This window comes from Lates calcarifer, linkage group LG18, assembly GCF_001640805.2.
Source record: "Lates calcarifer isolate ASB-BC8 linkage group LG18, TLL_Latcal_v3, whole genome shotgun sequence".
Classification (NCBI taxonomy): domain Eukaryota; kingdom Metazoa; phylum Chordata; class Actinopteri; family Centropomidae; genus Lates; species Lates calcarifer.
This window is the reverse complement of record NC_066850.1, coordinates 16971217-16988522: the sequence shown is the minus strand read 5'-3', so window position 1 is coordinate 16988522 and position 17306 is coordinate 16971217. Positions and strand designations below refer to the sequence as shown.

At 41.0% G+C, this 17306-nt stretch overlaps 2 protein-coding genes across 3 annotated transcripts in view; one reads left to right on the top strand and one right to left on the bottom strand.

Annotated features, from left to right (window-relative positions):
- Positions 1 to 681: 681 nt before the first annotated feature.
- Positions 682 to 3964, bottom strand: nopchap1 (NOP protein chaperone 1). The gene is made up of 4 exons (XM_018697210.2): positions 3647 to 3964; positions 2968 to 3042; positions 2707 to 2840; positions 682 to 2212 (listed from the first exon to the last, which is right to left on the bottom strand). The coding sequence occupies exons 1-4, from the start codon at positions 3705 to 3707 to the stop codon at positions 2033 to 2035; spliced, it is 450 nt and encodes a 149-aa protein (XP_018552726.1). The 5' UTR covers positions 3708 to 3964; the 3' UTR covers positions 682 to 2032.
- A 396-nt stretch (positions 3965 to 4360) lies between these two features.
- Positions 4361 to 17306, top strand: part of slc41a2b (solute carrier family 41 member 2b) — a 38494-nt gene continuing 25548 nt past the window's right edge. Inside the window, exons 1-8 of one of the 2 annotated variants that reach the window (XM_018697169.2) lie at positions 4361 to 4499; positions 5196 to 5390; positions 5475 to 5870; positions 7069 to 7176; positions 9942 to 10013; positions 10654 to 10798; positions 11036 to 11182; positions 16845 to 16992. In XM_018697169.2, the coding sequence (XP_018552685.1) occupies positions 5334 to 5390; positions 5475 to 5870; positions 7069 to 7176; positions 9942 to 10013; positions 10654 to 10798; positions 11036 to 11182; positions 16845 to 16992 (1073 nt within the window). In that variant the 5' untranslated portion in view covers positions 4361 to 4499; positions 5196 to 5333. Of the gene's footprint in view, positions 4500 to 5195; positions 5871 to 7068; positions 7177 to 9941; positions 10014 to 10653; positions 10799 to 11035; positions 11183 to 16844; positions 16993 to 17306 lie in introns of both variants that reach the window. The other variant, XM_018697167.2, reaches the window with a different exon arrangement.

Here is a 17306-nt window from a genome sequence, read left to right as displayed (position 1 = left end):
TAACGACCTTAGCTTGTTCACCTGGTGGAGCACGTATCATGCATTAGGGCTGAGTCCTTCCCACAGCAGCCTGGGTTCAAGTCCAGCACGGGCCCTTTGATATGGTATTATCATGACTCATTATTATTATTAGATTTTATCATGAGTTCTTCCAACCAGTTGAGGGCCAGGCCAGAGATGCCAAATTTATTTTCCAGTCAGTCTAGAAGGAAACAACAGTCTATGGTAGCATTAGCATCAACCAGACTAAGACTCACTTGTGCACACTAAGTCAAATAAATTAATTTTATGACTGTTGATGATTTGTCACAAGCCTGCATTTATTTGCAGCTGTTGTCATTGCAACAAGAAGCCACCTACAGGCAATATTCCATTTGGTTTAGGCCTTGGGTGGCACCTGCAGCTAGAGTGTGCAGGAGAATTATTGGAATTACTAGGTCTCTGTAAATAATATTTTGAAGAGCACTGTCTAGACTTGCTCTTTATGAAACGTGCCATGAGATAACTTGTTTTGATTTGAAGCTATAGAAATAAAATAGACATAACCAGACTTGACTTGTCCTGGCTTGCTCAGTGCTGCAGGAAAGAAAGTCATCAACACACCCACTCACTTGCATTGAATATAGTGCTGCAGAAATGAGATGTACCCCCCCCCCAAGCTTTAAAATAATTTTAAAGTAGTAGTAGTAGTAGTTTTAATAATTTCTGGGCAAAATATAGTGACTCAATCAATCATACATTTTTTCAATTTACAGAAGACAACCACTGAAATGTCATTCAGTATAACAACAGTTTATACAAAAAAGTCTTACTTAGTCATACTAAGAGCAACAACAATTAGAAGACAACTGCATTTTAAATCTTTATACTCTGCCATCCTTCCAACCATTTGCCAGCATGACATTTTAAGTTGTAAGGAAGAAATTCTGGTTGGAGCTGATGGAAAAGGCTATGGTAAGTCATAACCACCCTTACAACTACAGTGGGGAGAAAGCATCTCAGAGTGTACATGTCCAACCTTGATTTAAACAGGCTGCAACAGCAGACAGCGTCTTCAGTGGGCACAGGCTCACCAAAGCTGGACAGTAGACTCAAAGAATGCAGCCTCCACATGGTCAGAATTTAAATAACATGAATTCATGGACCAGGCAGACCTGGGTGATGGTGGTGGTGTAATGATACAATATTTTGTTAGCACATATTACTCCCCTTAATAGCAGCTGAGCATGAGTTACATGCCACAGCCTATCTGAGTATTCTGCTGACCATGTGCAGCCCCTTATGGTCACAGTTTACCATTTTCTAATGGCTACGTCTAGCATGATAATGCAGCATGTCACACAGCCAAGGTCCGAGTACTTCAATGACCTGTCCAGTCAGCAGATCTGAATCCAACAGAACACCTTTGGGATGTGAAATATAATAAAGTGGCAACACTCATGAGCAAAAGATATACCTCTGATTAAAACTTTCAGACTATTCTGACCAATCCAGCCAGAGAATATGGTATTTAATTTCAACAACTTGATGAAACTTCATTAATTTAAAAATGAATAAATCTAAATGTAGAAGAGTATGTGTACACGCTACCATGTACCTCACCTCATCTCTTCTCAGGTGGCCCATCTTCCTCAAATAGCTTGTAGCCTGAGCTGATGCGTGCACACTCATCAAAACAAGGTGAGCCACAGTGTTATCCACTTCACACTTCGTGTACAATGAGAGGTCTCGTGGTCAGCTGATGGTCAGACTGGATGAGGTAATCACAATATCTGTTCTGGCTCCAAAGGCCTTTTGCAACTATGACATCAATCCAGTCAAATAACATGTACTGTTGTTCCCGTAACAATGACTCAGCTTTGCCTCTGCACAAGAGCTTTTCCATTCACCACTTCTGTGTGTCCATGAAGTTGCTTTAAAGTCCCTTCACCCCTGAGGCAGAGGTTTTGTCACTGGTTGGTTTTTATCACCTCAGGGAGAAAAGAAACAACATGCAGCAAAAAGTCTGTGCAGCTGACTCGTCTATTCCCCCCTACTGGTCCAGAACCTGGATGTTGGCTTTCGTCTTCTTGCCTTTGTCTCCAGGTAGTTTAAGGTTCTGCTCTGTGATCTCTTGCTCATCATCAGAGTCAGATTCCTCCTCAGAGTCTGACGATTCTTCGTCATCTTCAGACTCACTGTCTGAACCGTTGAGCTCCACCAGTGCTACATCCTGAGAACAAGAGGAAGAGATCATGACTCAGTCAACTCATACAAGAAATAATATTGAAAACTATAGGAATAATAACCCAGATGAAAAGGGTGAAAAATGTTATTATGCCACTAACGACTAGTAACTATAAATGATAATTAAGTTTAAAGAATTATATTTGGCTTTTGGGATGGTTTACATTCACTTTGGGATGGAATAGTTTTTCAGGATAGTTCCATGGTGGTTGTGGAAAGAAAAAAAAAACAGCATTGATTGTCTGGGATTTATTTATTTATAGTTTGTGGAAATTATGCTTTTTGGTACATGGACATCAGTTCCTTCAGAGATGAGAGCAAAACATGAAATCTGTCCCTCTTCCATTTCAATTTAGCTCACCTGCATTTTCTCTTTATGTACATGATGTAGTTGTTTTCCCAGGGTATCTTACGAGTTGGTTTTTTTTTTTTTTTTTTACAGGTGCTTAAGTTGACAGGAAGACACAGACTGACACTCACCATCTCTATGACCCTCTGTGCCTCCTCCACACTCTCTATATCGAAGTGTCCAGCAGGAGCCTCCTCCATCTGCCGCTTCAGCTTCTCGTTGGCTTCAGCCATCTGAGGCAGGAAGCTCTGCAGCCGCTCCAACACTGATACACAACAAACAACACATCATATGTCTTCACAACGGTTTTGTGTTCTTAGTTTTCCTACAAATAATGTAAAAGAGGAACTTAATAACAATACATCATGCAGGGAAGTGATGTTTAGTCTCACCACTGCTTCTTGGGACTCTCTCTGTCTGCAGGGATCTGCCAGCCCTTGGCTTGAGGAGAAGCTTCTCACTGAGACCTGGCAGCAAAACAAACAGGTTCTTTACACCTTATCACAGCTAACCTAACAGACTTCATTTAACATGTTTCTCTAAGGTGACTAAGACACAAAAAGAGTTCAGAGCACAAAGTTACAAAGGGACTGTGATTCAAGATTGATGTTTCAAGTTTGGATGCTCTCAAGGAACTTATATCCAGAACACTGCTATAAAAACATTACGCAAATTGTAGCTTTGTCTTGAAATGCACTGTATGCTGCTTGTTTCTAACATTAACCATTTGCCCTAGAACCACACCAGAACTAACTAAAATGTCATTAGTTCCCTATTGAGTTATGGACAGTTCCAGAGCTGATAAACATTTCAAACTCCAAACCTTTCACTGAACATGAACTTTACAATGTGTGTATAAACCCTGCACTCCTCCAGGAGCTACACATTTAAACCACTTTAATGGTATTTCTGTAAGAAGAAAGTATTTGCTGGGTTGAAACTGTACTTCGACAACGTAGCTAGCTACCTTTTCATTGTATCATAGCTAAACACAGGCTCTTCCTGTTCACATATTCTCTAATTCTCGGCATATATCCTCTAATTTTAAACAGCTAATGTAGGCATACAGACCTGCTCCGTTGCCACATGACAGCAGGGCCTGTGAACTCGTTTTCTCCATGTTAAAATCCATTTCTGAGGCGACTCGGTTCTATTTACATCCACGTGTTATTGCTAAATGCAACATCCGGGTAAAAGGTAAGAAATATATAAGCTGTAGTTTATATAGCGCCCTCTGTTGTCTTGGTAAGAGGTTGGCTATAAAATTTACTCATCCAAAAGACAAGCAGACCTTCGTTAAAACTCCCTGTCTGACTGAGCTGTTCAATACTCGACGAAATTTGTGAAGCACCCACTAGCTAACAGCAGCTCTAGCTAACCACATCTCTAGCTAACCACAAAACCACTCAAAATATCTGAGGCACTTTTGCTCTGAGTTAAGTCCGTACACAGAGCGAGAGGTCTCACTCCTACCTGATTTTGTCGCTGCGACCCCCTCGGTCACAGTAGACGCAATATATTTAAATGAGATTTTTACATCGTCAGTTTATCTCTGAATGTTCAAAGCAAGTAGTTAATAGATTCAGCTAAACCCTTTAGTTGTCATACACTCTGACTAAGAATATTTAGTGTATAAAATCAGGGATGATTAAGATAAAAGGAATGGATTCATTTGTACATGGATTCATTCATTTTTCCTTACACTCAAAATCATTTATGTCCTAGTTATGAATCAAGACAGTCCGCCACAACTTTAATTACTGTGCGAATTGGAGCTGCTATTTTCAAACCGAGTCGTTCATCATTATAACGTAGACGATCTTTGGTGGCGTTATTTGCTCTGACGCGGCTCAGCCACTGGCCGTCTGTCAGAGAGCAAGACTCACAACCCTTCACCTGGACCAAATATCTCCGTTACAGAAAGGTAACTTCTGGAAAACAATAATAAAAGGTGGTGCTCGTATGAGAAGAACTATTTAACCAGCTAACTTTGGCTACTGTGTTCTTCCGGCCGAGCTTCCTACTGTTTTTATTTCTACACAGCTAGCTAACATAGCGGTGTTAAGTAGCACAAACAGACGTACACAACCAGCCATTGTTTTAGTGCTTTGTAAATGTGTCGATAATAGTTAGCTTGTGCTGTAAGAAGGCGTTTAACCGGTTCGAAACCATGAAACAGAAGTGTAGTTAACTGAGACATAGACAGGTACCACGGAGGCCTGGACGGTGATGTAGTGCAGTGTACGAACGGTAACCTGTGGTCTCCAGACCGTCTTTACTAACAGTGACACCGCCAGAAACAAACTGAAACTGAACAGCGCCGACTCTTTTCTGTTTTCATCTGTTCCCTCTGTCAGTTAACTTAGATTTAATGACACTAATTAGGATGTTCAGTAGCTTTTTTACCCACCGCCCCACCCCCCATTCGAAAGTGTTTCTTCTTGAGTGCCTTGGTTCTTTAGTGGGCGATTGAGAGATTGAAATTTTGTTCCTCTTTGTAAGATGCGACTCAGCTGTTACATCTCCATGTAATGTTATCTCAAATAATTCCTCAGGCTGTGTTTTCCTGTTCTCCCAGTTATTTTCTCCTTTGTTGTCTTTCTTTGTTTGCTTCCTCCAGGCTGATGAGTCCCTGATGCCATTTTTTAAACATGGATGGTGCACTGTGGCCAGTGTGAACTAGTTTCACTGTGTATTAGTTGACACTGCCCTCAGACTGGATGTCAGGAGATGAAACACCACAGCCCAAGGCCACATCATGAGTATCCAGGGTCTGGGAGGAGCTATAGGGGAATCCCTGGGCTCTAGCCTCACGGTACGTATGAGCGGAGCAGGTGGTGGGTGGAGTGCTCTCTCCCTGAAACCTGTTTCCTCTGGACGAATCGCCTCTCTATTCCAGACCATGGTCCCTACTGGTTATACCAAACTGCAGGAGGAGCGGCTAGCCATGGTGGACCTTGGAGCTAAACCAGAGGCTGGCCCCCTCCAGAACGGCTACAGACAGGAAACATCTCATGTAGAAAGCCGTCGGCATCTGGACCGAGCCTCTCGGTCCTCTGTGACTTTATCTGACTGTGGAGATGGACCCTACTCTGAAACAGAACCCATGCTGGCTGAGAGGAGGCTCTCTGGGGAGGAGGCAGATGAGGAAGAAGATGAGGAGGGAGGGCAAGGATCTGATGTGCAGAACATGCCCAAGGAGTCACCACTGGCTATGGCGCTGCAGATTCTAGTGCCTTTTCTTCTAGCTGGATTTGGAACTGTATCAGCTGGAATGGTGCTGGATATTGTACAGGTAAGCTGAGGTATAATACAACTGTTATTCAAACAGAATCCAGCGTACTCGAGCGCTCAAGCCAGGATAACATCCAAGTAGTGTGATATAAATTCATGGAGAGGGAGGGAGAAGAATCACATGAGCCTCAGTGGCACATTCCATGTTCATCAGACTGACCATTCCCAAGATATAATACCACTAAAATGTAGGGAGGGTGTCCACCTTCCAAACCCATATTGAGCCGCTAGTTCCTCAGGACAAGAGCCTGATGGGGGCTGCATTTTGCTCCTGGAGACTGTAGGAACCATAAGTGAGCCTTCATTTGAAAGTGAAGTTATCTATTGGGGTACTGTAGAGTCCTTAAGATACAATGGAGCTTAGTCATTAAGGGCTTTGTACATAAGGGGAAGGCTTAATGCACTTGCACTTTAAGCCTTAGAGTAGTTTGGAAAAATAATTTTAGCATATTTCATAATTTTGTGACTTGTGTCACCAATTGAACTGATTGTTACACAGAGCATCAGTGTGGCATGAGAAACTGTAGGACCAAGTTTTGTATTAATAGGAGAGATTGTTACCAAGATATACAACACTTCCTGTTTTGACTGCAAACTCTACTTCAGCATAGTTGAGCGCTGAAACCAGAAGTATGCACCATTCTATACCGCCCCTGATAAATTCCTCATAAAACTTTAGTAGTCTTCCTCTTTACTTGCTTTGCTTACACACTGTAACTTTTCTTAGTCAGATGTAACCAGTACGTCAACAGAATATTATATGCAAAAAAAATGAGTGTGTCGTACGAACATTGTTCCATAGTGCTATTAGTGGTCAAAAATTCCACAGGGTAGCTTTAGTTTAAGGTGAATGTAATGGCATTTGAAAGCTCTTGAATCTGTTCAGGAGTCAGAGAGTCAGAGTCAGCTAACAAGATGAAGAAAAGTAATCCATGTCTACAATATCTGCTGCTTCGGAACACTTTATTGAATTACTGCCAAGATTCCTGACAAAGAGTGACTAACCAGTCTGTTAACTCTGTTGGAATTAGTTCACAGAATCACAGGTTCATATGCAAATAAAGAATTTGCCCTACCTAAATAATAGAGTGGTGTTTGAATTTGAATGTCAAATTAGTCTGACTGAAAGTGGAGTATTTTGAAGGTCAGGCATGTTTAAAATAATTTTTGAACGTGTTGCTTGCTTGTGTCATCCGCAGCACTGGGAGGCGTTCCAGTACATCACAGAAATCTTCATCCTGGTTCCTGCCCTGCTCGGCCTCAAGGGAAACCTGGAGATGACTCTGGCCTCTAGGCTGTCCACAGCGGTGAGGCAAACAAACACACACACACACACACACACACACACACACACACACACAGTCAGAATGACACACTACCATGGAAGTGTTTTTTGCATTTTCTTTCAGTCATTAAAAACTTTCAGCTATTAAGGTGCAATGGAAATAAATTCATTCATATATTGTGAGGTGCATGACTGAGGAGCTGTCATCCCACATATTCTCACAATGCAGTTTCAGTTAGCTTCAGCTGATTTGAAAAAGCTACGCAGACAATTCCTGAAGAGTCCATTTTTCTCTCTGTAGATGACATGTTTAATTTTCTGACACATCTTGGTCTTTTTGGAGTTAGATAGCTGGAATCCATTGTAATGCTGCATTGCTTTTGGCACCCCAACCTCATCAACAGAAAGCCACTTATTATTTTTGTTATTTTACATGGAGAATTATTGCTGACAATCTGGTACATGAATAGTTGCCTGCTAAATGTTTTTATGCCTCCACACCAGCGACAGCAGTGGCTAGAGGCAGGATGTTTTCGGGTCGTCTGACTGTCTGTCCATCGCATTCTAGTGAACGCAATATTTTCAAAGGTGCGGGTGACTGTGTCAGCAGAAAACATGTTTGTTGCCATAAATAAAGAATTCACACCCTCTTCTACGCCTCTTCTCACCGCCAAACTGCACACCTGGAAAATACCAGTTAGCTCACTTGTTGTCTTCTGCACCATGTGCCAGCACAAAAATACAGCATTTTGTGGTTGTGTCTCATCTCTGCATGCTAAGTCTCTTACGATGCGTAGTTGTTGTTCATCTTTGTGACAAACTGTGCAGCCGCTAGAGTGATTACAGCTCTAACACCTTCCCCTCTGTCAGGTGAAACGTAGAGGAAAACAGAACAGGCTTTTTGCCTTTACTGGAAGAGTGACCTTGTTTGTCAGTGCAAGTGTCTCCACTTTAAGTATAAGTTATAATTACTTTCAAAAGTTTCAAGTAAGAGTTATATTGGAGCATCTTGAATGGATTTTGCTGTAAGAGCTTTGCGGATTAGGAATTAGCAGAGGAATTTGCTGATATAGCAGAGTGAGAGGTGGTTTCCTGTAGAGGGAGGTGGGAAGGGCTGCTGCAACCAGGACAATTCAACAGTCAGATGGCAAATTTATTGCTTCAGTTCAGCCCTTCAGAGCAAGCAGTATAAACAGGGAAGAGCAGTGAGGAGGGAACAAGTTTGCTTGTCAGCGAACCATGAGTGCATGCATGTTCAGTATGTGACATATCCCATAACACTGTGTCATGCGCTCCACAAACCTGTATAATTACAACCCTGCCCACAAGTGCATGAAACCCTTCCTCAGCAGAACCCTTTTAGTGTATCCATGTCTCTCAGAGTTTTGAGAGGAGAAGCTGAGAAAGTGACAGAGCAGAATTCTCTCTTTGTTTGGTTTTTGGCTCTTCTTGTTGGCCCCCGGCTCCCTGCATACAGGCTCCACATTCACAGTACTATGTCAATATAGATAGCTGAGCTCAGTGTAAGCTAATGCTCCTCAGTGGTTTCATCATGTTACTGTTGTTCTCCTCAAGACAATGATGCTTTGCGTATCCAATTTTGAGAATGTCATTTGAAATTTGTTTGGATTTATGTATTCATATGAGTAGGCTGTGCAACTGGGATAAGACTGAGTACTGGGAGATGAAAAAATATATTTTTTTGTAGAAGCATGGAACAGCATGAGTAACTATGGCTTGTATTAATTTATGTGGTAAAGCTCCAAAAAGAGCTTTAAAGATTAGTAGTTTAAGCTGCACCCACATAAGTGCACTTTCATAAAGTCTTAGCACTCTTAGGAAACAGATTTAAAAAAAACAGTGGTCAAAATCAACACAACAGAGGATATATTCAGATATATTATACATATATATTCTATATATTCTATATTCTGACTTTTCATGTCTGGAATGGGTCAACTTTAAGACACACTGACTTCTGCATTTCCACTAATGCACCTCAGTAGCATCTTTCATTAGACCTTCCCTGGCTGGTACAGTGACATCCACAGAGGACATTACACTGTCTGTTGCTGACAGACAGTATAATCTACCTCCCATAATGTACTTTAGTACTGCCCTTGCAGATTTCACGGAAGACGTCACCCTGGGCTCTGTAAACTTATTTGCTGACATTTTATAGACAAAAAGATGAACCGATAATGAAAATAATTGTTAGCTGCCATGTGACTAAAGGGTTAAAACCAATAACACTGGTCCTCTGAGATGGTCACATCAGATAGATAAACTTCATTTGCTTGACCATAGTTCCCTAACCCTAACCCTATTTAATTGTCTAAGGAAGTACTATTCAGCCTGTGAAAACAGGTGGCCTCTGTGGCTGTGGAGGAGCTTTGTCAAGTCTCCTAAAAAATAGAAAATAATCCTCATCATCTCATAGTGATGTCCTTAAGGGTATCTCAGCTGGGCTTTGAGATCACAAACAGAAAGCCTGCATCACAAAGTGTTGGTGTGGAATTAGAAAGTGTGGTTGTTTGTCAGGTGTGTTAGGTCTAACAAAAGCTGCATTGTGGGAAATGTAGGATCCAGTGTTTTTGGAGCAGGTTTGACTTTGACCATTCTTAAATCTACCAGTCCCCCACCTTCATGGAAATGCAATAATAAATCACTGTAATAAGCCTTGATGGGTTTTTTATCCCTTGGTTATCTCTGTAGCAGTCATGGAAAACTCTGAATGTTACTGTGTTTTGGCTTTTTAAAATTATTCTATCCTTATTCTCGACACAGGTGAATGTGGGTAAAATGGATTCTCCCATAGAGAAGTGGAATCTAATCATAGGCAACCTGGCACTGAAGCAGGTAATCACACACTCACACTTGTTACCTTGAATCATCTACTTACATGAAGGGCCAATACTGACTTTTCCAAAAAAATGAATCAATACTGCAATATTTGTTTGAAATATTCCAGTTGATTTTTTTTCAGCTCCCACAAAAATAGGTCCTCCACTAAATGTAATTTTTATGTACCAATTTATTTTCCATAAATATTAACACTCAAAGATATTTAATATAGGTGCATAATCTCACCTACTACACATTTTGTCATAAGGCTGTGGTTTGTGCTATGTGTTATATGCTAAGTTATTTTGATGGTACATGGTGGTTCTGATCCCTGTCTGTGTAGTAAGACTGAGGACAGACTGCTAATCATCTACCCACATACTGATAAACACACCATGCTCACATGCAACATCATAGTGTTTTGATGAGCTGTGTGTTTGATATGTTATGCAATAACATCCGTCAGCAGGAAGTGTTATATCAGATAAATGTACATAGGCACGACTGTTAATGTTTGACAGCTGTGTGTGAAGATATTGCCTATCTAAGTAACTCCTTTACTAATCCTGTAAGCACTGTTTGCCTGTTTTTACGCATATTTTCCTGAATCATTTAAAAAGCTTAATAGTAAATCCCACCTTCCTCTCTGCTCCAGGTTCAGGCCACTGTGGTGGGTTTCCTGGCGGCCGTAGCAGCCGTTGTTCTTGGTTGGATCCCAGAGGGGAAGTTCCAGATGAGCCACGCTGTGTTGCTCTGCTCCAGCAGTGTGGCCACGGCCTTCATAGCCTCCCTGCTGCAGGGTAAACACACAGACACGCTGACAGTCCCGCAGTTTAAAAGAAACTGTTAATGTTGTGGAGAAGCCGGGTCACTTCTGTCCTCTTTTCCAACTGTCACTGTAACTGATCTCACAAAGGGGTTATGATTACAAAAACACTCACTCACACTGACAGACTGTGTGTATAATAGTGTCTGAAAATCACCAGTAATTTAATGACCATTAGTGAAGTGCTCCATTCTCATCATGTCATGTCCAGGTATCATCATGGTGGGTGTGATTGTGGGTTCGAAGAAGACGGGCATCAACCCAGACAATGTAGCCACACCCATTGCCGCCAGTTTTGGTGACCTCATAACCTTGGCAATCCTGGCTTGGATCAGTCAGGGCCTCTACAAGTGCCTGGGTAAGTAAATAACACCTACCTTTAGAAGACTGCTACAGTCACAGACAAACTACATGCCTACATCACATCAGGAGTAACCAACCGAGACCTATAGAGAGCCATCATTCTGCAGGTTTTCAGTAGAGCCAGTCATCTTAATAGTGAATTTACTCATGAGTTGTTCCCCTGTTGTGCTCCACTCTGAAGGAGCACTATTGGTGGGTGGAGTCTGAGATGAAAACCTCACGACTGTTGGCTCTTTGCGGCACATGATTGTTTAAAACTGTACACCTACATCAATGAGAAGCTGTGTCCCACTTCCATAATACATCCTAATTGCACATAGTATATATATGTATACACTGTATCTCATTATTTCATACTAACAGTGGATGATGGAATATGTATTGTGCAAAGAAAATTAAACTCTGACTTAAGAGAGCCCCTGCCTGTCAAACTTTATAAAATATTTTCCAGAAGTTCAACACTTTTGTTGCCTGAGGTGTTCATGGAGCTTTTATTTTTTTCTAGCTATGAACAGCAGAATAATGCACTTGGGTAAAGGCTGGAAGCAGAGGGATTCATGGGAAATGTTTGTTTTGTAGCATGTAATTTCATTTTTATAAATGAAAATCTCATGTGTTTTAATACTCCTCATACTACTCATTTGGTCCATGGTCAGCACTTGTTTGTTTTTTACTGTAAAGAAGTCAGTTAGCATGCCTTGCAGCTGACTGGGGCTGCATAATACTGGATAAAATGAGAATCAGTGTTCTTCTTGTTTAGAATTCAGATTCACAAGTCTCCCTCACAATATGATGGTGCCTGATATAGAACTGGCACATCAACTTTGGACAACAGAAAGAGAAAGCTCCTGTTTCTCCTGTGGTGTCTTACTTATGCAACGTGTCTCTCACCCACTCTCACTCGGTTTATTTTCCTCTGCTGCAATGCCACATTGTCAGTTGTTGCGAGAGAAAGTAGGAGTGCTTGTTTTGATGCAGCTGATGTCCCTAATAAAAAAGCGGCGGAATCATTGTCATTTAGAAATAAGATCACACAGGCGTATGAATGGAGATGGCATTTTTAATATGATTAATTGTACAGCCCTATGAGCTGCCTGTCAGTCCATATCACTCAGTCAGAGTAAATATAAGTTTGACCAGAACTAAAAGGCAACAGTGTTAAAGCAACTTTAGACTGTAACATGACTGGTGAGTCTAGTTTCAAATTTCTGTTTTAATATTAATGTTGAAATGATTTAGTCTTAGTTTCTGATTATAAAAAGTTTTGGAATTAAGTGACTCAGCCCCCAAAAAAACTGAAAATCATAAATGTTTTCACAATGAGGTAAATATGGTCCATCTTCTCTCAGTTAGAGAAGTTATTTAGCCCAAATGTTCTTGTGGTGGTGTGTAGTGATATACTCCCCTCAGCCAGTAGAGGTCCCTCATGCCTCACTCTGTAGCAGCTCTGCTCTCTAGCTGCTGAACAGACCATCTCTTTTCCTCCCACCACACATTCCTCATACCTTCTGTCACACCCAGACCTGTGTCACACCACCTTGCATTACTTAATGTAGGGAACACTGGAAGCTGTTTCCTCTGGAAATTTCTCATACTAGCTACTGCTGTCAGGTCTAATTGTATGACACAGATGTTCACCACTATGAAAGGAACAGTTGAGCACTGTGAGCTAAATGTCTTAAACACACTTCAGATTTCAGATTGCCATGGCAGGGTAGTGCAGTGAGGCTTTCTGGCTATATCATTCTCAGGACAGTGCCCCTGTTGTTCTTGAGCCCAGTCAGGCTGATACTTTGCCATTAAATAGGAACTAATGGTCAGTTTACTCTCAGCTAAACAGAATTTAAATCACACGATTATCTATTAACTTAATGCCTCTAATGCCTCTAATTTTGAGGCAGACCACCTAAGTCAAGATGAGATGCCACTGAGACATACTGTAGTAGCTGAAGGAGCCACTGAGTTTATTTATAGAGTACTTTTAACAAACAGGATTGTTACAGAGTGCTTTAGTGAGAGGACTCAACAATAGATAAAAGCAGGGATAATGAGAGCATGAAATGGTGCAGAACTGCCAAGAAACAGGGCCAGTGCTTGTGAGCATGCACAGTATGTGTGTTTATGTGGATGTAGCAACAGTGAAGAGAGCGGAACCCATGACATAGACAAATGTGAATAAATGACTGGTATGGAAGTTAGATTAATAAATAAGACTAGGTCTAGGCTCAAATACTGTGATACTGGCTGCACTTACACCTACAGAATCAGATTCACAGGATAAATCACATTATGCTGTAATGACACACTGCCCACAATAACAATGACAGAGGAAATTCTCTACCATATAATTAGCCATTCTGAATTCATTACAACATGATGTGCAGCCATAAACTGGCACGACGCTCTTTCAGAACAGCTCCAGTTAAAATGTCTGGGACAAAGGATGTGAGCTAATAGGTGTAACAGAAAACTCAAAGTAGCAATTCCAACAAAAATGCCATTTGGTTGTAAAATGAGAGACACTAGGCTTTGCTGCTCTTTTAAATAAATGATTCTTCTCAAACCCAGCAGTTGCCTGGATAATATAATGATCCTAAAATGTATTTTATGGGTATGAGTTTTAATTATTTCAACTTTGTTTCTGAAAAATAATGCTTTTCCATCTGTTTAGTATGTCAGACCACAGCACCACTGTGAGTTGCTTAACTCATTCAAAGCTGATCCCGAATCTGAAACTGCTAAATGTTTTATCAGGTTGTAACCTTTAGCATCCATTAGTTACACACACATTTGAATTTTAAGGTAGTCACCTTTATAAATTTGTTTTGTCCAGTGTATTAGCAAATTGCATCCAGACACAGAGAAACATGGTCATTCATTTGGAGTGATGTTTTTATCCACCTGAGTGATCCAAGTCCAATATTCACTCTCCTTTAGCTCTGGTTTTGGTCTCTACCATTTCCTTGGGGAAATATCTGAGTTGGTAGCTGCTACACTTTATGTCCTTTGGAAGTGCTTCAAGCTGAGTCACCTAACATTATCTTTGAGAAATGAATGGAACTTATAGGACCCTGGAGGCCTGTAATAACTCTATTATTGTTTGAAATGGATAACACATACAAGCATCCTAGAGAAATGTAATTTATTTTTTTGGCTTTACTTGTGACCTTGTTAACACATAGAGCATCTCAGTTAGTAAAAACCCTGACAAGTGTGTGTAATCCCAGATGCATAGTTAGCATCCTTATTAGATGGCAAAGGCATCTTACTCCTCTCAATGGTAGTTTTAGATTTGCAAACTCATTGTGGGTTTTGTTTGCACTTCTGTCATCACAGAGCATGGAACTACTTATCATCACTATCGGGGCCCATCATTTCTTCCCCTTACATTAAAAGCATCTTACCATTTCTCAGCTAAAAGAGTAGTTGGCAGCCACACCACATTCTTTGTCCTAGCAGAATATATTCCACCAGTGATGGATAGGAATATCAATTGTTTGTTCATTGGTTTATTCATGAGGAATGCTGAAAGGCAATTGGTCAGAGGTTCCTGTAATCAGTTTAACCTGTAGAAGACCTTAATGGGACCTTGGCTGATAGCCAGCTTGCTCTGTCCAACAATTTAGCTGGTGTCAGTTTCCCTGTCCACGTCTGGAATTTGGTGGGGGTGCATTGCCGTGGGAGACGGCTCACCTCCCAAATGTGTACCTCAGTATATCTGCCTCCACTTTTTTATTTTAGGGAACCTTCAGTGACCTAAAGTTCTGCTAGAGCTCATTATACCTCAAACTAAACAGTGGGCCCTTTCTGTTCTCAAGCTATGAGACCATCGAGATAATAAACCAGGGACTGTTTCCTAATGACAGTTATTTAGGGCTTGGAACAGGATCCTGCTGGAAACATCTGGTGTTGGCCCTAAGCAGGTGTTTTACCCTAATTACTCTTTCAAAATAGTTGTGTTGTGCTATATTGTCATTTGAACAGAGAGGCATGGTAGCAGAGAGAAAGTTAGAGAAAACTTGACTGTGTTGGTGTGTGTTTCTTCTCTGTGCTCCACTTTCCTCTCATATTTAGAATACATGCAGGTCAGGTGGATTGGAGACCTGGTTGGCTAAAAAGCAATATCCATTTCTCTTTCCCAGCCACTTTCTTTCTTGACATGCTTATAGCTGGTGTAGAGTTTAAAAGAAAGGCTCTCCTATATCTTCCTCCTATCTGGGTGTCCAGTTATAAGTTCAGTCCTTACTTTAACCTGATGCTGTGACTGATTTTCATCATGCATCTGTTACACATCCCCAATATAAACTTTCCCACAGCCTGTCAATGATGCCAGGCCTGGTGTCGCTACATAGGTTATGATTAAGCTTGTGTACCCACATCCTCAGAGACTGGAAATGATGGGAGGTTAAGAGGGAGGGGCCCCAGGGCCATGTAGCAAGTGCATTTGGTCATGTCCATAAGAGTGAATATTAAAATCTGTTGAGTATTAATAGATGACACTGAATGTTTGGACAGATTTTTAGTGATGTCCTCATTATGTGATCAGCTATCTCCTAACCTAAATCAGCAAGTTCTTCTCATTTTAGAAAATTTCTTGTATGGCCACTGGTGCTAGGTCAAACACTTAAATAATGAGGAAAATGGAGAAAAAAGGCTATTGGGGAAAAACATGTTTGCATTCCTCATTTTATAGTTTTTTACAGTTGATTACTCTTTTAAAAAACTCTTCCCATTGTCAGCACAATAGATGTGGATATGGACCAAACTGCGGATCATTTTCATTGCTAATGCTTTCTGTGACCACATATTTAAAAATTCATGAAGTGTTTTCTCACCCAAACCTCAACCAAGACCAAACCTCTGTGGATTTACACTCCATTTTACATGTGGAGTTTTTTAAAAACTGGCCAGCCTAGCAGAACAGAAAATGACTGTAAATTAAGACTGATATTTGCATTCTGTAGCTATCCTATACATGTATGTGTAGTGCATACAGTATATACACATTTATTTTGTGTTGCATTGCTGGGCTTACTTTAGTAACAAGCCTACTGAAACATGCAGCATTCCTGATTCATTACTTCAACATTTACTGTAACGTAGCACAGCCCGAGCAGTAAATAAGTGGCCCTCTTTTCCTTTAATGGAATATTGGTTTATGGATAAAAAATCAAATATAAACGCTGCTTCTAAGACAACATTGATTCATATTGTAATGCTACAAGTTGTTGAGTTTTTAGATCATGGTGTTATATGTAACAGTTTTCTTATTGGGAGACAAATTTTGTCAATGCTCTGGTCCCAGAGTTGTTCCTGAGACATGAATGCAGTCTTTTGTTGCATTAGTGCATTTTGTATGTGAGATTAACTGCTGTGTTAAGTTGCATATTGGTAAAGACAACTGTGTGAAAGAGCTTTGAAAAAGGAACTAAGTTTGGAGAAACATCTAAGTACTGAAAATCTATAATTTAGATACCATTACTGAAACCCCAAAATTGTACTGGCACCAATTTTGAAAAATTTCAAACAGCAACCAAAAAATGCGGTTTCCCAGCCATGTGGTTTCCCTACCATTTCACTAGCACATCCAAACCACCACCCAAAGCTAAAAAAAAAATGAAACAGGAAAGATGAATGCCTCTCTTCCTCTTCCACAGATTCCTACCCATATGTGTCGTCACTGGTTTGCGCCTTCTTCATGTGTCTGACTCCTCTGTGGATCGTCATCTCCTCCAAGCACCCAGCCAGCCGCACCCTTCTCTACTCCGGATGGGAGCCAGTCATCACTGCCATGGTCATCAGCAGGTGTGTGTGTGTGTTTATATATGGAACTGTGTGTGTGTGTTTAGTCTTCAAAGGAGAAAGAACAGCTATTCTGTGCCTGTGACTCGCAGTGTCTGGTTAACTTGATGACTCATCCCCTAAACAAATTGCAGTACCCGAGCACATACACCCTCAGGTCCGCTTGAGCCTGGCAGCCTCACAAATACAGCCAGCAGGAAGGGAATGATTGTCTCATTCGCTCTCACATACTCCCTCTTGCATTCGCCTCCCGACATTCACGGTGCAGGTGATACCACATTTCTCAGGCTTTAATAGAGGAGAGAGAAAATGCAAAT